We start from the raw sequence: 22,949 nt of genomic DNA, 5'->3' as shown, positions 1-22,949 counted from the left end.
ATTTTGAGAAGGACCTGTATGTTTACAGTCCTTGTCCTGCTGGAAGGTGAACCTTTGCTTCAGACTCAAGTCTTGCTGCCTTCAATAGCAATAGTATTATAAGAATAATTATTATTATTGTTGTTGTTCTGTGTCCCCACGTTTGTTGCTTTCTGAGAGCCATGTTTGATAAAGTAGAATATTATTGAAAAATTAATTTACTTCAGTAAAGCAAAACACATTATATAAATTAATCACACACAATGTGGTGTAATGTTAAATATGATTTTTCATTTACATCTAATGAAAACACCACATTTAAGATTAGAATATTATATCAATAACAAAACATTTTTAACACAGAAATGTGGACTTAATGAAAGTGTGTTAAAACCCGCTTAAAAGTTGTTATTTTCAAAAGGTACTTTTATTATGACAAACAAGCGTCCTCGGAACACGTACTCTAATTTATTGAACATGACGGTAAACCTAAAGGTACTCCCCGGAAGGTGGCGTTGAAGTGCCTAAGGTTACTGTTTATCGCATGAAGAAGAAGCACGCCCATTTTGCTTGCACTGTAAATGTCGAAGTGTGCTGTGCTGGCATATCAGACAGACTGAAGAGGACAAAGAAACGCAATGGACGGGTAAATATCGCTATAAAACAAACTAATGCTTCTAGCTTCACCCTCTACATTTGCGCTTGTGACAGCAGGAAGTTCCGGCCTCAGCTCCGGCTTTGTGTAAAGCATGCTACATGTTAGCTAATGTGTAACAACTTGGTTCTGGATCTTGCGAAAAATGTGACACAGCCAGCAAGTCTCAGTCAGGCAATGTGCGGTTTGTCCTGTCTGTATGCAAACGTGGTTTTATGGCACAACATGATACATTACATAACATGACATTTTACCTCAGAAGTTGAAGCTAGAAACGTAGGAGAACGATGCAGTAAAAAAAAAATCATATTCACAATTTATCGGTGAAATAATTGACATAACGGTAGCTAGCTGCATTATTGTATCTAATATTAGATGTAAATGACTTGTGTTAGATGTTGATTCCATTATTTACGTATTAATAATGGTGGACGCTGTTAATAAACCAGTTTGTTTTGGGCCATGCTAATTGTCCGTCCACCTGCCAGTTGGTGCTGCTAGCTTAATCCCAGCTGAAATAACGGTCCTTTGTTTGTCTGAGGCCGGTTTGCTGCACAGGACTGTGACCAATTCACTGCTTTATCTCTGTTTCTGTCAACCCTCACGGCTGAAAACCAGCTGATATTCAGTCGACTTTTCATATTTCGGTTTACACACGGAATCAAACGTCGTCTGTTGTGATCCTGATGCCCCTGAAACAGAAGCAGTGGAGAAAACGTAACATTTCCGGAACCAAAAACCCAAATCATTTTAACTAATGTTTTTTTTTTACTGAAAATAACCAAAAAGTTAAAAGTAAAAATTATAAATCTTTTTTAATGTTTAAACTAAGTGTCAGTTAATTGGCTTGTAATATTATGTATTTTATCCATCCTACAAAGGTCATGTTCGTTACTATAAAATATATTTTCACCATTTTAAAAAAACGACCGAATATTCTGCCTTTAATAAAAACAAAAATGTCCAGCTTGCATTCTTTTCCAAATGAAACATCATCCACCGTCTATATCTGCTAATCCTCGTGGGGCTGCAGGGGGGCTGGTGCCTATCTCCAGCTGTCATTGGGTGAGAGGTAGGGTACACCCTGGACTGGTTGCCAATCACAGGGCAACAGAAAGACCCCAAAGAAACTATACAGGTCCTTCTCAAAATATTAGCATATTGTGATAAAGTTCATTATTTTCCATAATGTAATGATGAAAATTTAACATTCATATATTTTAGATTCATTGCACACTGACTGAAATATTTCAGGTCTTTTATTGTCTTAATACGGATGATTTTGGCATACAGCTCATGAAAACCCAAAATTCCTATCTCACAAAATTAGCATATTCCATCCGACCAATAAAAGAAAAGTGTTTTTAATACAAAAAACGTCAACCTTCAAATAATCATGTACAGTTATGCACTCAATACTTGGTCGGGAATCCTTTGGCAGAAATGACTGCTTCAATGCGGCGTGGCATGGAGGCAATCAGCCTGTGGCACTGCTGAGGTCTTATGGAGGCCCAGGATGCTTCGATAGCGGCCTTTAGCTCATCCAGAGTGTTGGGTCTTGAGTCTCTCAACGTTCTCTTCACAATATCCCACAGATTCTCTATGGGGTTCAGGTCAGGAGAGTTGGCAGGCCAATTGAGCACAGTGATACCATGGTCAGTAAACCATTTACCAGTGGTTTTGGCACTGTGAGCAGGTGCCAGGTCGTGCTGAAAAATGAAATCTTCATCTCCATAAAGCTTTTCAGCAGATGGAAGCATGAAGTGCTCCAAAATCTCCTGATAGCTAGCTGCATTGACCCTGCCCTTGATAAAACACAGTGGACCAACACCAGCAGCTGACACGGCACCCCAGACCATCACTGACTGTGGGTACTTGACACTGGACTTCTGGCATTTTGGCATTTCCTTCTCCCCAGTCTTCCTCCAGACTCTGGCACCTTGATTTCCGAATGACATGCAGAATTTGCTTTCATCCGAAAAAAGTACTTTGGACCACTGAGCAACAGTCCAGTGCTGCTTCTCTGTAGCCCAGGTCAGGCGCTTCTGCCGCTGTTTCTGGTTCAAAAGTGGCTTGACCTGGGGAATGTGGCACCTGTAGCCCATTTCCTGCACACGCCTGTGCACGGCGGCTCTGGATGTTTCTACTCCAGACTCAGTCCACTGCTTCCGCAGGTCCCCCAAGGTCTGGAATCGGCCCTTCTCCACAATCTTCCTCAGGGTCCGGTCACCTCTTCTCGTTGTGCAGCGTTTTCTGCCACACTTTTTCCTTCCCACAGACTTCCCACTGAGGTGCCTTGATACAGCCCTCTGGGAACAGCCTATTCGTTCAGAAATGTCTTTCTGTGTCTTACCCTCTTGCTTGAGGGTGTCAATAGTGGCCTTCTGGACAGCAGTCAGGTCAGCAGTCTTACCCATGATTGGGGTTTTGAGTGATGAACCAGGCTGGGAGTTTTAAAGGCCTCAGGAATCTTTTGCAGGTGTTTAGAGTTAACTCGTTGATTCAGATGATTAGGTTCATAGCTCGTTTAGAGACCCTTTTAATGATATGCTAATTTTGTGAGATAGGAATTTTGGGTTTTCATGAGCTGTATGCCAAAATCATCCGTATTAAGACAATAAAAGACCTGAAATATTTCAGTTAGTGTGCAATGAATCTAAAATATATGAATGTTAAATTTTCATCATTACATTATGGAAAATAATGAACTTTATCACAATATGCCAATATTTTGAGAAGGACCTGTATATTCAAACATGAAATGTGGATTTAAAGCATTTCCAATTGTTAATGAAATCTACAACTTGTATGGTCTCATTAAATGTGCTCACAAATCAAATCTGTCGATTTTTCGTTTATGAGTAGTTGAATATAACCAACTGGCAGTCCTGCAGAATATCAGGAAAACATGGGGTTGCCATTCCAATGCTGTTATATTGCAATAATATCAATTACAATGAACCCAGATATTCCTTATTCTTTTCTTTCTTCTCCTTTATCACCGTGTCTCTTCTGCTCATTATGAGCTTTATCATCTCAGCCACTAGAAGTGCACAATCAGTGCGGGCACTGAATGCTGCAACAGTCTGCTCAACATGCTAAATGTATTATTGGCATGTAGAGTTTGTGTGCATGGCATTCAGAATATAATTTCCTACCATATTGTTTGTTCATGCAGACTTTTGCCATTGCAGTTTTCCACACATTAATATTGTTGAGATGACAATGATTTGATATTTTGTGCAGCTCAACTATTTTTACATTTAGGGAAAAAAATTGTTTTTTTTTCTTTTTTCTTTTTTTCAGACCAAAGCTTAAGCAATAACCCCTAGCTATTTCATTAGCAGAAATGGAAAAAAATAGATGATGAATGAAGTTAAAGAGATGTTTATATTATAATTTGAATTTTTCCAACCCATAGTGGAAAATAAAAAGCTGATGTTGAGGGGACAGCACAGCCAGCAGTGTGATCAACAATAAAGCAGTTGAAGCAGCGGCTACAAACTTGTTGATAGTAACATGCTCAAAGAAATGTTTAGTCATCTATTCAAGTCCTATTTAGTTCTTACAAACAGGATTGCATTTTCTGTTATTGTGGTTCTGATCAGTGGATAAAATGTAACATTTCAGACTAAAACTGAAAAATCTAATAAATTAGTGTTAAGGTTTTTTGGAAATCTCTCACTCATGCTCTCACTTCAGTCAAGAATGAACCAGTCAGTCTTCTCATGGCCTATGCCAATATCCAGGTTTTCTTTAAATCCAACCTGCAAATTTTGATTTTGGCATTTTCAGGGTTTTTTTCTTTTGTTTTTTTACATTAAGGACAGTACACATAGGGAAAAAAACTCTTGCTTGTTGGTAGAGGTATTAGCTTGAATCCAACAGAAAATGAAGAAATTATAAGATTATCCATGCTTATTTATCAACGAATAAGTCCCATACATTGGTCTGATGTTTGTTAAACTCAATGAATTAAAGTATTTGTTGGTGTTTGATGTGATAAGGTCTTAGTTTTGTTGCATTTAATAAAAAGGAAATATTAAATCTGTGTTTAACCTCCCAGTCACCAGTCAAAACACCTCAACATGAAACTCGCCTCTGTTTAAAATAGTTAAATTCCCTTTCTTCTGTTCTTGGACTGTAGGTCGCATAACTTCTTGTTAAACGGCGTCTGCACATGAACAACACAAACAAAAACAACAACACTTCAAAGCTTTTTTGCAAGTCTGGGTAGATTAGCCCTTTCTCCAATTCGCACGTCTTCTTTTGCCTACTTTTGTTTTCTATCTGTAAGGAAACAGTTTTGTACCCATGTGCTTAAAGCATTGCATAGGGGTATTTTTTTCTTTGATAAAAATATATCACACATCATTTAATTGCATGTTTTGCATATTACATGTTTTTTTCCTTTTGGGGCAGTTGATTCTCGTCAAATAATGACAGACTTATAACAGATTATGACCATTAATCAAATCAAAATAACTAAATCAGGTCCAAAATGCCCTCCTTGCTGGTATGAGTTGGTTCATGGTCGGTAGAAAAACGTTCGCTATGAAGCAGCTGAAGGCAAAAATGACCAGCACTCATTTTATGGTCTGATTAGTATCAAATACATCTTTATATTTATAAGCAAGTATTAAACCATTGTCTGTACTTTGGTTATTATATACTGTACAATGTATTATTATCTGGTAAAGTGTTGATAAGAAATTGTGTATTACTGCAGAAATCCTCTCACTGTCTCCTCTTCAATCATTTCTTCTACTTGCAGTGATGTTGCAGTTGGCGTGAAGGTAAACTGCATATTTGTACCAAAACCATTCCATTAGTCTGTGTTGTACCATCTATCCTGATTCTCTGGTATTCAAGTTGGAGAATAACTGCTTGACCTTCTGTTTTTGTCCCTGTGATCCAGAGAGGCTCAGATGAGCTCAGCATGTACAGCAGCAGCCCTAACTCAATGACAGGTGAGTGTGGGCAAACCTACTGACCTACTTCATTTAAAATAAAAAGACTGTAGTGCATTTTTTTCCACAGAAAGGAGGTCAGGAAGTTAAATGAAAAGTCCTGTTGTGTAAATAACTGAACCTCAGCAGATCCCGAAATGAACCCTTTTGTTTTACCCAAGGAGGGATTGACATGTACGGCCTGGCCTGCACGACCCGGTGCCCTGTGTGATGGCAGCAGTTATCTGCTGTTGGATCGGCTCACAAAGGCATGCCTTAGCTTCTCACATCCATCAGTGAGCCTTCCAATCCACCTTTTACCAGTTTACCACTTTTGATAGGTGCCCTGATGAAGAGATAATCAATGTTTTCACTTCATCTGTCAGCGGTCATAATGTTATGCCTGATTGGTGTGTAATTGACATTCTACTATTGACAGTCATTTCTTCCTACCTGCCCAATGGCCTTGAGGCAGTCCTCATAGTGAGTCAGCTGTTTTTTCTGAAAGACTCTCATCCCAGAGAAAGCCCTGCACCGCCGCTGATGAAAAAACCCCTTGATCTGCTCTACTGGTAATCTGCTGAGGGCAGCAGTGCCATTTTAGCCAGAAAGAGATCTGGTTCATTTAACACAATCATAAGGTTAATGGTTATCAATAAATCCCATTAATGTGCCAGACAGCATTAAACTACAGTACATTCAGTTTAATACGTCTGCTTGTGAATCCATGTTCAGCAAACGGTAGTGACAGTAAGAAACAGCGCCTGGATGAGTCCCCTCCCTCCAGAGTGCTCCACATCCGAAAACTTCCCAATGAGGTGACGGAGACAGAGGTGATTGCTCTTGGCCTGCCCTTTGGAAAGGTTACCAACATACTGATGCTGAAGGGGAAAAACCAGGTACACTGTTTAAAATCTGAAAACATAAAATAGGTTTTATTATATAATGTCCTTCTCTCAGTTTCAGAGATTGGAAATTTGATATTATCGTACCTTTTTAGGCATTTCTAGAGTTGGGTACAGAGGAAGCAGCCATTACTATGGTGAACTACTACACAGCTGTAACACCACAGGTCTGAACGTAGTACTTTAATTATATTTTTCTCATTTATTTATACATTGACCTGTTATTAAACATAGTAAGGTGTTGTTGTTCTACTTTAGGTCAGAAATACTCCTGTCTTCATCCAGTATTCTAACCATAAAGAACTGAAAACAGATTCAGCTCTGAACCAGGTACGTATAAGATTTCCTTTCCGACTTTTCAGATTCAGAGTTTTCCTCTATCAACTATGAACAGACATCGTAGTGGATGGCTTTTCGTATTTTAATGTTGCCTGTTCTTTATCCACCCAGAGAGCCCAGGCAGTTCTGCAAGCAGTGTCAGCAGTCCAGGATGGAAGCTCTCCATCCTCGGACCAGGGCGTGTTGGAGCTCGCTCCACCCCCCAGCCCTGTGCTGCGAATTATTATCGACAACATGTTTTATCCTGTAACGCTGGATGTCTTACAGCAGGTAAACACTGAGCACCTTAACATAAAACCTGCATTTGGTCTTTTATAGGCCTGTAGTGTACTGATCTGTTTACAGTTTTGACTAAAAATGATAAATATTCATTGTGGTCACTGACTTATTTTCATGTATTTATTCATTTTTCAGATTTTCAGCAAGTTTGGGACCGTGATGAAGATTATAACCTTCACTAAGAACAACCAGTTCCAGGCTCTTCTGCAGTTCAGTGACCCTGTCAATGCTCAACAAGCTAAACTGGTAGGATAACATCTGGATGAAACCTCTGGTTAATAAACACTACGTAGGAAATTAAAGCAGCAGTTTTACTTTACTTACAAGATTAGTGTTAATCTTCATGGCCCGATATTTATTTTCGTAACATTCAGCCCAAAAATAAACAGAAGGTGCCAGCCTGCCAGGTGACCTAGTTTGATCATGGGATCTGATCACTTTAGAGTGATCATTAACTCCTAAGTATTAATAGAGAATCTAGCCACTTCATGAAACTTGAAAATTAGCTTCGGTCTAACAGAACCCAGTTGGTGCTGGTAAAGGTGGAGCAGCATTAGCTGCTACTTTCAAGGCATAAGAACAACATGCATCACCTGATTAATGTTTGGTTTACGTACTGCATAATCTGATCATTACCCATTTATAGTTCATGAAGGGACAAGTTATAACAAGCCCAACACTTTAAAATCCAATATTAAAAATCTATGTTTAATCTTTATTTGTCAGGTTAATTACTGAATGTTAATCATGCTACTTTTTAGTTTTATGTGACCTTCACTTTGATTTTAAAGGCATAAAAAATATATATTTTATGTACTTTCATCCATTATTACCAAACAGTACAAATCAAGCTGATGGTGTGTTCCACTGGTACGCTATTAAACTAAACTATTGTTAAAGGTACCCTTTGGGCCAGACTAATATTTGAATAGAAATCTCACAATATATTGGATGTTGTTAATTTATTGATTTATTATATTGTGGGTAGCATTTTATTGGACTATGAAAATGTATTTTATTCTCAGTCTTTGGGACATTCTACCCTGATTTTTTTTCAGTGGTCGCCATTTAGCAACATCTTCTATCATCTACTTTTTACCGCTTTCTGAATCCTTGATGCCTTAATAAACACATCCTCCTTGTTCATATGTTATTTTTCTTTAAAGTTTTTTTGTTTTTTGATTTTTCTACAAAATAGAAAAAGTGCATGTATGATAATATGAAACTGGTAAAGTAGACTGTGTGATCATTGGTGCCGTTCTGTTTCTTCTACTCTAGTCACTGGATGGACAGAATATCTATAATTCATGCTGCACTCTGCGGATAGACTTCAGTAAACTGGTCAACCTCAATGTTAAATACAACAATGATAAGAGTCGTGATTACACCAGACCCGACCTTCCAACAGGAGATGGAGAGTCAACCAACAAGGATCATTCTTTATTGGGTAAATCCTGATCTGGCCTGGCATCATCTGTCCACACAGGGTTCATTCATTTGCTTTTATTTGCTGCTGTCACACATCCAGGAAGACCTCCTCTACACATCTTTTAGCCAATTTACTCAGGTTATCTTTATTAATAAAATATGTTTGATAATCTGAAACAGTTTAGTGGGATAAAAAAAAAGTCTTATCCTTATTGACTTTGATTGTTCTCCATATATCCACATGTCTTATAACTTCTAACAAGATGGGTATTATTCGACAGTTTGGTTCTAACTTTAGATTGCAAATAGAAATGTAATACTGATCTATTGTTTCAGAGCATTTTTCACCCAGGTCGGGTCACGTCTGTCCTCTGAGGTTTCAAACCATAGAGGACAAATTATGTGTCCTAGTTCAAGCTGAAATTAAATCGTCTCGAACATACAGGTCCTTCTCAAAATATTAGCATATTGTGATAAAGTTAATTATTTTTCATAATGTAATGATGAAAATTTAACATTCATATATTTTAGATTCATTGCACACTAACTGAAATATTTCAGGTCTTTTATTGTCTTAATACGGATGATTTTGGCATACAGCTCATGAAAACCCAAAATTCCTATCTCACAACATTAGCATATCATTAAACCATTTACCAGTGGTTTTGGCACTGTGAGCAGGTGCCAGGTCGTGCTGAAAAATGAAATCTTCATCTCCATAAAGCTTTTCAGCAGATGGAAGCATGAAGTGCTCCAAAATCTCCTGATAGCTAGCTGCATTGACCCTGCCCTTGATAAAACACAGTGGACCAACACCAGCAGCTGACACGGCACCCCAGACCATCACTGACTGTGGGTACTTGACACTGGACTTCTGGCATTTTGGCATTTCCTTCTCCCCAGTCTTCCTCCAGACTCTGGCACCTTGATTTCCGAATGACATGCAGAATTTGCTTTCATCCGAAAAAAGTACTTTGGGCCACTGAGCAACAGTCCAGTGCTGCTTCTCTGTAGCCCAGGTCATGAGCTTCTGCCGCTGTTTCTGGTTCAAAAGTGGCTTGACCTGGGGAATGCGGCACCTGTAGCCCATTTCCTGCACACGCCTGTGCACGGTGGCTCTGGATGTTTCTACTCCAGACTCAGTCCACTGCTTCCCCAGGTCCCCCAAGGTCTGGAATCGGCCCTTCTCCACAATCTTCCTCAGGATCCGGTCACCTCTTCTCGTTGTGCAGCGTTTTCTGCCACACTTTTTCCTTCCCACAGACTTCCCACTGAGGTGCCTTGATACAGCACTCTGGGAACAGCCTATTCGTTCATAAATTTCTTTCTGTGTCTTACCCTCTTGCTTGAGGGTGTCAATAGTGGCCTTCTGGACAGCAGTCAGGTCGGCAGTCTTACCCATGATTGGGGTTTTGAGTGATGAACCAGGCTGGGAGTTTTAAAGGCCTCAGGAATCTTTTGCAGGTGTTTAGAGTTAACTCGTTGATTCAGATGATTAGGTTCATAGCTCGTTTAGAGACCCTTTTAATGATATGCTAATTTTGTGAGATAGGAATTTTGGGTTTTCATGAGCTGTATGCCAAAATCATCCATATTAAGACAATAAAAGACCTGAAATATTTCAGTTAGTGTGCAATGAATCTAAAATATATGAATGTTAAATTTTCATCATTACATTATGGAAAATAATGAACTTTATCACAATATGCTAATATTTTGAGAAGGACCTGTATATATCCACAAAAGCAAATTAGGAACACTGGCAATGTTGAAAATATTATATTTGCTTCATTTGAATTTCACTTTAACATGCTGATGAAGTCAGATTTTTTACTTATTTGCAGTTAGAAGCAACATAAATAGTTAAATCTGATTCCATTAGTTTCTAGAGCAAACAAATACATCTGTGCAAAATGTTAATTATACACAATGACCTTTATTTTTGGTCTTGCACCGTAGTCGGCTGTGTTATTTCTGTTATATTTGCGCTTGTATTGTTGAGCCCAAAATCATTAATACCCCTGGCAAATTTAGATTCTAAGTAAACTTTTAACTTGATCGACATGTCAAGCATGGATATGCTGTAGATGTGCCAAAATCATACAGCAACGTGGCATGGATTCAGCAAAAGAAACTATTTATCAATAGGCACAATTTCAAACATGCTCCATCAATTGGAAAGTGGGGAAATTTAAGGTTGTTCACCATTACACATTAACAGATCAAATGTAAACAAAAAAACACTTTTTTTCCACAGTGCTACCACTTGTAACGCTGTCTTATTGTATTTTTGGGAGATTCCTGTCATTTCCAATCAAAAACTATTGTTTGGTAAATAATTTTAAGCCTAAATCGGTGTGGGGTATGAACAATTTATGCCTTACGTGTATTTCGTGGTTTAATCCTAGCTGTCATGGTCTTCTAGGTACCCCATCTGGAGCGCTAGCTTCCTACTCCAGCGGAGGAGGTTACTCGTCATCTCTTTCCCTCTCACAAGGTGGAGGTAACAGTCATTTTTCGTTTAAATTTCCATCCACTTGTTCTGTTATGTCCTGCTAGGATTATGTGAAGGTTTCTGCATCGACATCCTGTGATTCATTGGTCTTAGAGCTGAATGATATGAAGCTGATTCTAGCCTCAAGATTTAATAAATAAGACTTCCCATCTTTTTGTTTACAACTTTTGTCTCTTCTGCTAGAATCTAGCGGTGTAAAAAGGTCTCTTTTCAGCACATAGAATAGTTTATAGAGATCCATACTGCCCTGTATTAGCTGGTTGGTCTAACATTGATTAATAGTCCATATTTTCATAGGAAAAAAGCAGCAGAGAGAGAATAAATCTGTGATGTGATGCTAAACGTTAAGACAGTGTAGGTTTACTGATAGGTTCAACTTTATTTATTAAGAAAATGGCCACACTCATGTTTTTGAACTTAATAATATGGCTGATGGCTGCCCACAGCCATCAGCATCTACAACGGCTCTTTGAGGAAACCTTCATAACATGAACTATAACAACATTTAATTTCCCTTTGGGATTTATAAAGTATTTTTGAATTGAATTGAATTGAATAAATGATCTTTGAAATATAATGTTTTTTGATTAAATGAATTGAAAAGGTTGCCTCACTTATTTTCTTTGTTTCATCTCCTTCCCCATTCTAGTGTTATTTCTCCTTGGATTTAGTATCAAATCATTAGTTTCTGTTGTTTTGTTTTTTTTTCATTTTTATTTTAGGGTTGTGTAATTCTGACTCGTTTCTCTTCCTGTATTCACTCCAGGAGCCATCAGCCCTCTGAGTGCTGCGGCGGCGGCGGCGGCAGCAGCGGGTCGGGTCGCTCTCTCTGGATCCGGAGTGTCAGGAGTCCTGTTGGCGTCCAACCTAAATGAAGAGGTACACTAACCACAAGCAAAACCTTAACACTCTTAAAATCATTTCTATAGACTCTAGTTCTGCTCACTAGTATGTATACATGTGTGTTTGTATATACATAATGTTTTTGACAGTTTTGAAAGATTTTTCTGAGTTAACATTAGTATAAATTCTTGTGTGTGTGTGTGTCGAATGAGTGCTATGCATAACTTATTTCTTTATTTTTGGTCTAAATATGGGCCGTTCTATTTTAATCAGCATTGTTCAAAGTCGCAGGATGACTGTGGAGTTTAATATTTTACAGTTTAGTTTAAATGAATAAATTGATGCTCTTTCTCCCTTTTTCGTCAATTTTTTAAGACATTTTTTGTGAGAGGATTTTTTTAAACGCAAACACACCGAAGAACCTCCACACACAACTGTACACAGATATTACACTGTGTTATGGTAAACATAGATTTTTTTGCATCATGATCAGTGTGTTTTGCTTCTCAGAGCTGGTTTAGATTCTGATCTGTATCGTTCTTAGGAGACCATCAGCTTTGACTCTGCACAGCTCCTTTTCTGGCGAAAAGAAATGTTTTTGTGCGTGGGCATGTGCATGCATTGTTTTTCTTTCTTGCCATGACCTGTAATGCTCTAAACGCTGATGTCCTTTGAGGTAATTATGTACACCCCTTTGTCTATCTCAGGTCCTAAGCCTTCAGTTCTTCTTTAAAGCCTTTTTTCTGTACCCGACCGTGAACAAAATTTTGCTTTTTTTTTTTTTTTTTCTCACAATTGTTTTTTCTCAGTCAATTTTCTGAATTCAGTATATGCACCTACTTTTAATATCTCTATATCAACAATATCTCCTTTCTTGTGTTTGTCAGTCTCTCTCTCTCCCTCTCCTCTGTCTGTTTCTCCAAGTACCTGGTGAAAGGATAAGGCCACAGTGCAGGAGTTTTATCTTGGCAGTTTTAAACCATCTCACTGTTTTTATTTAACAACAAACCACCTCGAGACCAGCAGATACATGCAAGCAGTGTTGTGCTTGAGCACTCTAAAACTGTTTTTATTGAGCACTAGAATAAACTAGTATGTTTTAGTGTTGGTTTTGGTTAGACTGATGGGGGGGGGGGGGGGGCATAAACTGTGGTCTTTTAGTGATGCACAGTATGGAGAAAAATTAAACTTTTTGCCAAGACTCCTCCTGGTGGCGGTTCAGAAATATTTTTGTTGGAATTTACGGATTCGGATGTAATGCATCTCAAGCTTTTAGCAATAATGTGGTAGCATTTTGTTAAAAAGAAATCGATAATGATGAGCAGTGAAAACAGCAGCAGGTTGAAGTGGAAACATCCATCTGCAGGTAACAAGATATCATCCTATGTACCATGGTCTGCAAAAATAAATATATTGCAACTTTAAATTCATATTTTTCCTTTTTGAGATTTGCTCGTTTTGGACACGTTCATTTAGTTCAACACATTCCCGTTTGTAGCAACCAATAACGTTTAATTGTAAATAATATAATGCCTGCCAATAACACTGGAACATTCTGCATTTTAAATGCAATAAAGCCTATCTATGCTTTAAGAATAGGCAGCAGATTATTAAGGAGTCATTTCTGGGAGTCACTGCAAACGACTCTCAGCCACTCATTTTTTTTTTTTTAAATATCCAGATATTGTGTTTAGCTATTTCATTTTGGTAACGTTCCTCTGAGTGCTACATTGTCACTTATGTGGGTGTACTAATCAATTTAAAATGCTTGCGAACTGAACCTTCAGGTGTGACCATGCACAACACTGCTTGGGAATATGCTAGAGCTGCACAATATATTGGATGGCCAGAAACATTGCAGTATCGATGTGCGCAGGGTCGCAGCCTCAAAGAACAGCTTGGCTGCAATGAATGGTAGGCTGTTATAAGTCACATGCCATGCATTCAGGTTGCATGTCGATTTAACTGGCCTTTAAATATAGATTTAAATGACCAACAGGCTAATGCTCACAGATTGGTAAACACAACATGGTGATGGGAAAGAAGAGTTAGGATTATGAGGGTTATTCCCAAGCAATATCGATATAGGAATTTTCAGTAATATCAGAATTGCATGTTTTCCGATCATTGTGCAGCCCTAGAGTATACCCAGTACACTTTAATTTGCTGTGCGGTGGTCGAGTGTTGAGTGTTCATTTCAAGTGTTGTGAGTTCTATCACTGGTTCCTCATTTCTTCATTGTGTCATCAGGTAAAACGACTTCCAGTGCTTCATCTTACCAGTTTTATACTACATGCAGTCTACAACTGTCTTTTACTGCTAAGTTCTGAAAACGGAGGGGTTGAAGACCATAAGCTACCACTTTTTTCCTGGGTACCAAATCCAGACTCCATCCACATCCATTAACTGGTCACATGTGTATTTTGTGTCGGTATCAACCCCGTATCTCAGGTTATGATTTGATGTTGTTAACCCCAGGTCTCATGGTGTTTTGAACATCCTGGCAGATAAAGTAACATTTGTGTTGATTTTGTTTTATATAAATATTCCTGTCTTTTTAACTATTAGAAAGTAAAGCCCATATCATTTTACTATGGAGTGGCAAAATCATCAGTCTGACCGGCTAATCATGTACAGCAGTCTTAATGGTACCAGGTTACCTTCAGCCATCTGCTTCACGGTTCTCCCACCATTCATTCTTTCATTCAAAGGTTCTGATTCATTTGGAGAATTTTTTTGGTTTTGTTAGTTTCCTCCCATCCCTCCTGTTCTTCACTTTTACATCCATCCAGCAGAATGAGTGTGTGTGTGAGTGTGTGCTACTGAAATAATTGAGCGTGACTTTGGTTTCTTTATTTTGCCTGCGTGCTTTTTTGACTCAATCAGCAATCATTCAGACTCCGTTGATGTTCCACTGATGCTCTGTTTACTGACCTCTGCTTTGGTTTTTGTCCTCCTCTCCTCCTTTCTCCCCTCCCTGCCTCCTTTCTTCCCTCCTATGCTCCTCTCATACATTTTTTTTCTTTCCATTTGACTCTCCCTATCACCACACTTTCTTTAATGCTAAAAACGTTTCTGAACACCCTCCATATCTACCTTTTCTCTATTTCTCCCCCCCCCCAACTACTTCCTGGACTTTGGCTTTGCCATTCTGACCTCACCCTTCCCAAACCACCCCCTCCATTTTTGCTTCACTCCTCATCATCATGGAAACAACCACCACCTCCCCCTTCGTCCAACGCTGGGCGGTCTGATCTCTACCTTCGTCTCTCCTCTTCCTCCTCCTCTGCTCCTCCTCTTCCTGTCCTCTGCTCTGCGGTCTCTCTCTCTAAAGATGGTCACGCCTCAAAGTCTCTTTACCCTCTTCGGTATGTTCAATCTCTTCTATTCTATCTGTATATCTCTCTCTGTTAATCCAGTTTTGTTCACTTTCTTCAGTGATGTCGTGGGCACTCTGTTTTTCTCTATCTGCCTGTATTTCAAGCTCTTCTCTGTCATATTGTAGATTTGCAAAGTTGAAATATATTTCTGTCTTTACACTGAAAGAGCAGTGAGTCTGGGAGATTGTTTGTTTGGTCAGCTTATCTATTAATTGATGAGAACAAAGACACCAAAACCATTAAGGTCGTGTGAAATGTTTTGCCAAAAAAGCCCCAGCCTGGCCCGTAGTTTGGATCGTTCATTAAAATTAACTCCACTGCTTTGATACTTGCTTTACTAAAATAAAGTGAAACACCTTTCTGAGCTGTACGTAGACTTTTATGGAAGATATAAATGGTATTTGAGTTCTTTTTTCTTAACATTTAGATTAACTTTACAATTTGTTCTGAAGGAACGAGATCTGTGCTGTTTACCTCTTCATCACTTTTACTTGGTTTAAACCTCCCTATGTACAGCGCCTTGCAGAACTATTGATCCCTGGAACCACTCCAAACATAAAGTTCAGTGTGTTTTATTGGGATTTTATGGATACACCAACCCCAGGTGGTTCATAATTGCAAAATGGAAGAAAAATGTCCTTTAGGCCGATACCCCTAAATAAAAATCTAATTAAAGCAGAGGTCACCTAAATATTAAATGTCAATCTCATCTCACTCACTGTTTAATCTATGATCAGAAGATTGGAAGAGTATGGCCCGACAGCACATACTAAGGCAAGACCATCCACCTAAACTATGAGGTCAATGGTAACTCTGGAGGAGGTGCAAAGATCCAAAAACTCAGGTGGAAATATTTGTTGCCTGGAGAACGATTATTGTCCAGTCCCGATGTCCACATGGAAGAGAGACGAGAAGAAACCGTGAAGGGGAGACGGGTACGAAAGTATGCCAAAAGTTTTTCGGAAAGTTTTGCCAACCTTGTCTCTTTCCTTCCACTTTACTGTTATTCACTACCCTGTAAAGCCTATCTCACATACAATCCCTATAAAATAGATACAAATTTATGGTTTCAAAATGCGAAAAACTTAAAGAAGGTGCGAATACTTTCCGCAGCCAGTGTACCTGAAAATATCTGATGGTGGAAACCCTGCATGTTGGTGACAAGCTCCCAAAAGATCTGTATTAAAGGTAATATTAGGCAGACAGTCAATATGAATCTAAATGTTAGCCAAGTATACGAGCCCAGAGCCAGACCTAAACTTTCACATTCATGGTGTGTTTCTAAGCCATCTGAAGCTCTTTCCAATCATGCTCTGCAGAATTACATTTACAGAGGTAGCCAGGTCCTCCAGTGTTTATGTTCTCACCACATTAATGGTTTAGTTGATTACGACAATCCAGTGTACTCACCAGGACTCACTCTAGCTCCTCTCCCTCTTGTCTTTTTGCCTTTTTTCTCTCGATTTTGTAACAACTTGTTGTTCTAGTTATCTTTGTTTTCATAAACTGTGCTGTTGGGATTACCTGCCACTCAGCCATCCAAACTGTGCACAGATATTTCAAAACGTAAAAATATTACCCCAATAAAAGCATTAAAGCAATGATTTTTTTAATCTCCTACATAAGTGTTACCAGCAGCATGATCTTTCAGGTTAGTGCATCTGGTTTAGTGACAGTATTTTCTTCCTGCATCGTTTTACATTTTAACCACCTGATCAAGCTGCACTCATGACAAACATTAACCTGCCAGCCGGTCTGAGCTTTGTGTCTGTTAAAATTCAGCTGAGGTGTCACCACATTAAATGACTAAGATTATTTCAAGCACTTGATTGAATTGTAGTGGAAGTCAAATGGGAAGAGTCCATCTTTTCTTTTCATTTGTCTTTCTAGCACTAACTTGATTCCTTTCATCCTTCACACCTCTTCTTTTTTATCTTGGTCGGCTCCATCTCTCCTGCTCTGTCTGTTCTATCCTTCTCATCTACTCCTCCACCCTCCTCTCTCCTGCTCTCTCTCTCTGTCTGTCTATCTCTCTCTCTCTCCCTTCAGGGGTCTACGGTGATGTTCAGAGGGTGAAGATCCTCTACAACAAAAAAGACAGTGCTCTGATTCAGCTTTCTGATGGCAACCAGGCTCAGCTTGGTAAGATGTATTATTTTTTTACCTCCTGATGTGTACATTTGTTAGACCAACTTTTTTTGTAGTACATTTGAAAACAACTTGTTGAGTTGGACATCTTTCTCCCACAGTGTGCATAATTCTACTCACGGCTCAGAATAGGTCTTGGAGTTTCTCACTTTGCCATTCCTCGTGTTTTTCTTCCCTGTAGCAATGAGCCACCTGAATGGTCAAAAGGTGTTTGGCAAAGTGATGAGAGTGACTCTGTCTAAACATCAGACGGTAGCTTTGCCCAGAGAAGGACTGGATGACCAGTTACTCACCAAAGGTAAGATGGTATCTGTGCCCTGGAAGAAAACATCTTGATTTTGTTCTGGTTTGCGTTACATGGCTTATTACTGCTTGTTGAAAATATAACTTTTATAGCGTCGTCACAAGTGTGTTCAGAGTTGCAGGTGAATGAATATAAATTCCCCCGGCAGGATTTTAGTTTTGTCTCTTACGAAAAGGTATTTGCTGATCATTTGCGGTGCCAAGAAACACGGAGGGGTACGACCAAGTGTGGGGATGAGCAGAGGGGGTTAAGCGGAGGTGTGGTCAGGAGGATGAGGGAAAGTAGCAGCTAGTTTAATTTGACATATTGAAACATGGAGAGTGAGCAGAGCAACGTTGGTAGTTTTGCCATTGATAGATTTTTTTGAGGTGGAGGATTTTTCACCCTCCATCATCACCAGAGGTTAAGGGAGGTTTTATGGACCCCAGCGGGCCTGAGCCTCATCAGTCCGAGCCGCTGCCTCAAGGCGCTGACTCACCGAAGCCCAAAGCTGGCGCTGTCGAGGCAGTGGAGGACAAAATGGGTCCAGTTTCTGAGTGGAAAGTTATGTTAGCAGCATCATTGCTAACATGGGCTATCGTTCAAAGCACTAACAAACCTCAGAAAGTTTACATTTAGATTTAAGTGATCTCAAGTAAAGCACATGATCAAAGGTATAAAGCATAAAATGCTTTGATCGGTGCTCGCAGTTCCAACTCCTGACTCGCTACCGGGGCGTGTTTCTGAGTGAGATGGTTTTATTTCCGAACCGGTGGCTGTGACGTAGACATGTACCGAGCTGTACCGCTTGAAGCAATAGGACATTTCAACTGCAGTAGAACCGTTCAACCGCAGTAGAACCGTTCAACCAAAGAAGGGCAGCACTAAGACAGTTTTAGGACAAATATTACAGAATTAAACAAGTTTACATAAAAATGTAAAAAAAATTACACAGTAACATTTATCTTACACAGTAAGTTTATCTGCAAAAAAGGTTTATTTGAGGTGTAGTTCCACTTTAAAGTTAACAAATCAGTACCATGTATATACATTTTTACTAAATAAATGTAAAATAAGACAGTTTCATCAATATAACAACTCACTCACCAGATGACGTTCTGAGTGCTGCAGTTTCTCCTGTTCTTCTTCCAATTCTCCCTTTGCTGAAAATATCAGACGTTTTGTCCCATCAGGACCTTTCTGCAGGTTAGCCTAAAAAAGGCTGCTCCAACTCAGTTTATTAGTTTATACAATAATCTACAGCACAGTAGCATATTTATCTCTGAATGTCTCTATAACACTTGAACTGGCCTTGTTAAATACCTAACACTTTTAATGCTTGAGAGTGTGACCTTAAACTGGCCATTCGTACTTCAAAGCCATCCAGGGCAGCTGAATAAACGGTTGGCCAACTTTGATAAAGGAAAGATGAATAAAAGCAAACTACGGCTTTTTAAATAACTGAGAAAACTATAGTGACAAAGAAGTAAAAGACTTTAGTTTGGCTCAGTAAATTCAACAATCAGCTAAAATAACACAAGCTGTTAATCTTGTTAAGCAATCTGGCCACAGCTTTAAAACAATCCTGTTTTGTTTGTGTTGGACAGATTTTTCTGGCTCTCCCCTCCATCGCTTTAAGAAACCAGGGTCTAAAAACTTCCAGAACATCTTTCCTCCGTCTGCAACACTTCACCTCTCCAACATCAGGTAGGGGGAAATTAAAATGTGTTATTATTACTTCACAGTATAGATCATGATTCATGTTGCTTTTTACTCAGCCCAGTAAACATTAGTGTTGTTCTTAGGGATGGAGTTGGGGAGGAAGATCTACGTCGTCTGTTTTCCAACACTGGAGGAAACGTCAAGGCCTTTAAATTTTTTCAGTAAGGCGTATTTCAGAATAATTAGAGCTGCATTGATCAGGCTTTTACCAGACAAAACAGATTTCCAGTTTTCTTTAACAGGTCTGACCAGTCAAATCTGATTTTCTTTGATTTTGATTTTCAGGAAATTGAGATTTTACAGCAATGTCCTCATTTGTCTCAATGCACGTCCCACTTCTATCAGATTTTAACTAACCTTTACACAGTGGTAATTAATGATTCTCCATGAATGCATTTAGAGAGCAGGTTTCGGTCACCTGCTGATTGGTGGTTGTTTTTTTGTTTTTTTTTATGACAATATTCAGTTCTGTTGTAAGACTCGTTATATTTACAGTCATTTCTAAGTCTCTGCTCTCTGTCGCAGGGACCGTAAGATGGCCTTGATCCAGATGTCGTCGGTGGAGGAGGCGATTCAGGCGCTGATTGACCTTCACAACTATGACATGGGCGGGAATCACCATCTTAAAGTTTCCTTTTCAAAGTCCACCATCTAACCGGCACACCAAACCTCTAAACAAGATCTTTGACTAGCAAAGAAGCCACTACCATTTCTTTTTTTTTTTCCATAAATATGTTTTTGTTTTGTTTTGTTGAAGTATTGTAAAATTAATTCCACTAACTGTGTTTTTTCTTTCTTTTTAAAGCAGTGAAAAAAAGCCTTGCGCTCAGTTTCTGTTTAAAGGCGTTTCTGCTTTGACCTTTTCCTACATTTTAACAAGCAGAAGACCACCAGCTGAATGTTGTTTTCCTTTAGTTCTTGTAGGTCTAAATCTACAACAGTGTCACTGTTGAGTTTTGTTACAGGTGAACAGAAGTAAAAACTAGTGATTTTAAGCCAATACTTAGTGCAAAGTGCTGTTTTGATCTTGTGTTGCTTCACACAGATAACCTGTGACTATTCAGTTTCTGGTTCCCTTTGGATTTTTAGTTGAGGTCTCCCTTCCTTATTTTCTCCACATTACGATGCTTTATAAAGACATGCTTCATGCTTTTTCCACCACTAACATGTCTGGTCAGCAAAGTGTTGAGATCATGATTGCCACAGTCTCAATGCACTGTTTCACTTACGTCCATGCTTTAAAAACAAATCTACCACCATTGGTATGTAGATGTCAGTGTAAATCCTGGGGCGTGCAAATGTTTTGGCACCTCTTATCAATATTTGCCGATTTAATTCAAAATATGTTTTCGATACCTGCAGAAAACTCCCTAAAGCACTCCGTATAGCATGAGCTCAAGGCAAGTTTTTAACAGCCCAAACTACGTGCAAATACATTGCCGTCCTGTGCTGAACTCTTCTATAAGATACTTAGATTTTAGTTGCAGATTCTGTAAAATTTTAAAAAATTTAGTGCTTTAATGGATCTAATTTGGTCTTTTATCATTTAAAATCTGTTAAATACCTAACAGACTTTTAATTAAACCTTTGAACCAAAACTTTGTAGAAACAATACCACACTCTAAACTACATAAAGTTAAATAATGTTAGCAACTTTGTATCCAGAGATTAGACCATCTTTACCGTCTTCACAGAAACAAACATAATCAGAGACAAGCACTTCTCAACAATTCTCCAGAAAGACGTTTTAAACCACATTTTTAGATATTGCTGCACAACCCAGAGCTTTTTTTTAATACCATACATAACTACTTTTGCGGGTCTTCAATGTCCAAAAAGACTTACATAATTAGAGACCACCAGTACTTAAGTGTGTTGAAATGTCTAAATCATAGGAATCATCTTGCTGACGTTTCAACAGCTGTACAGTTCAGTTTGTAGCAAAGAGCATTTTCCTGAAGCCCAGCAGACACTGTGCCGTCTCAGAAAAAACTTACAGGACATGAACACGTCACTGAGCTCCATATTGTAAAATATTGAAGGTAACTACTAATTGTGGCAGTAAAATTATGTCCGGAAATCTAATGGGTTTCAGTCTAATGGAAAACAAGTTATAGGTGTTAACACTCCTGTTCGACTCTGAACAGACGACAACAATCGGCTGGCTGTCGCAGCAACGGTCACATCCTACCCCATGATTTCTCACAGAATATTTCTGACACTGCTCGTCTTGGAACATCTTTGGTCTGGAGAACACTAAATCAGCGGTCGGTCAGCCTGCCATGAAAGAACCACCACAGATTTTTATACTATTCCCTCTTACCAAAAGATTTGGTCTAAAGCAGTCAGCTGTTTTACCCTGCTTTGGTTCATGGCCTCCATCTGAAGCTAACAGCATTTGCTGATGATAGTTTGGTGTTCCTGGATTGTTGTTTTATTGCTGGATGTTGAATGTATTGACGTCGCCACACTGCAGTCATTACTGGGGATCCACATGAAGAGCTTACCATGAGGGACAAAGCCTGTTCAAATCGCATCTCCTTTGTTTGAAATGCAGCTGGATGCATGCTAATGCTGTGTTTAAATAGGGTTTCTACATGTGATTCTGCTTTTGATCTCTGATTTTGGGAGATCTGTTGGGACCACATGTGCCTTTAGTCTGTGATCTGGTTTTACTGGTGATACTTTAGTGTATAGTATAAACAGATCATTTATGGTTTACCTTTATGTTAGCTGGTTTTGTGGTTTAAACGTGTAAAAAGACCATTTTTGAACGTTTGTAAAATAAAAGCTCCCGACTGAGAACAGCTTTAACCTTCCAGTAACGCAGACTTCAACTGATGCTCAGGAGGGTTCGGCTCACTTATCAGAAGCTTTATTCATAATTGTTGATTTAAAATAACAAACAAGATGACATTACAAAGCAGAGATGAGCTCAAAGCTTGAGCTGTCTTTTAAAATGAGGACATCTCTAAAGTAGGTTTTTATTTTCCCAACATTTTACATTTTCTCTCATAGCTAAAATTTTTATTTTTGAAGATTTATTGTAAATTTTCTACTTGATTTAAGTTTGTTTTGTGAAAAGATTTCAGACTAGCACAAATTAAACTCGTCTTTTCTACCAACAAGCGCAAGTAAAAGTGTTTTTGTGTATGAAATTGAAGCCTTTGGTCTCATCTGTATCTAACCTATAATAAACTTGTCTGTTCTCACTCTTCCGTTCTGCCAATCTCACTTCTTCCTCTTCACTTTTCTCTGTTTTTTCTGAAACAAATAGAAATATTCTTTTTTTACTTGCAGAAAATTCAGGAGTATCAGCAAAATTAAAGGCAAATTGAAGCTTGCAGATACTGTCATGTATATACTGCTCAAAAAAATAAATAAAGGGAACACTTAAACAACACAATATAACTCCAAGTAAATCAAACTTCTGTGAAATCATGAGACGGACTCTACAACCCACACAAGTGGCTCAGGTAGTGCAGCTCATCCAGGATGGCACATCAATGTGAGCTGTGACAAGA

General features: G+C 38.8%; 1 protein-coding gene across 2 annotated transcripts; it reads left to right on the top strand.

The window, feature by feature from the left end:
• The first annotated feature begins 488 nt into the window (after positions 1-488).
• ptbp2b (polypyrimidine tract binding protein 2b) lies at positions 489-22,640 on the top strand. 2 transcript variants are annotated; one of them, XM_047368265.1, is made up of 17 exons: positions 489-625; positions 5,409-5,430; positions 5,553-5,604; positions 6,319-6,482; positions 6,584-6,655; positions 6,747-6,818; positions 6,939-7,097; positions 7,242-7,352; positions 8,385-8,553; positions 10,960-11,037; positions 11,816-11,928; positions 15,227-15,260; positions 17,322-17,414; positions 17,602-17,718; positions 19,311-19,410; positions 19,509-19,586; positions 19,951-22,640. In XM_047368265.1, exons 1-17 carry the CDS (start codon positions 618-620, stop codon positions 20,078-20,080), a joined length of 1,572 nt encoding a protein of 523 aa, XP_047224221.1. In that variant the 5' UTR covers positions 489-617; the 3' UTR covers positions 20,081-22,640. The 2 variants fall into 2 exon arrangements, with proteins under 2 accessions (XP_047224221.1, XP_047224220.1); XM_047368264.1 differs by having other exon boundaries at positions 575-625; positions 5,364-5,430.
• The last annotated feature ends 309 nt before the right edge of the window (positions 22,641-22,949 follow it).

Source organism: Girardinichthys multiradiatus, chromosome 6, assembly GCF_021462225.1.
Source record: "Girardinichthys multiradiatus isolate DD_20200921_A chromosome 6, DD_fGirMul_XY1, whole genome shotgun sequence".
Taxonomy (NCBI): domain Eukaryota; kingdom Metazoa; phylum Chordata; class Actinopteri; order Cyprinodontiformes; family Goodeidae; genus Girardinichthys; species Girardinichthys multiradiatus.
Note: the sequence above shows the minus strand (reverse complement) of the source record. Positions and strands in the feature narration are given on the sequence as shown.

Excerpts from the sequence above, each read along its gene's own strand:
- ptbp2b (XM_047368264.1), top strand. Across the intron at positions 6,819-6,938 it reads CAGATTCAGCTCTGAACCAG|AGAGCCCAGGCAGTTCTGCA; the intron begins GTACGTATAAGA and ends TTATCCACCCAG. Across the intron at positions 11,038-11,815 it reads TTCCCTCTCACAAGGTGGAG|GAGCCATCAGCCCTCTGAGT; the intron begins GTAACAGTCATT and ends TATTCACTCCAG.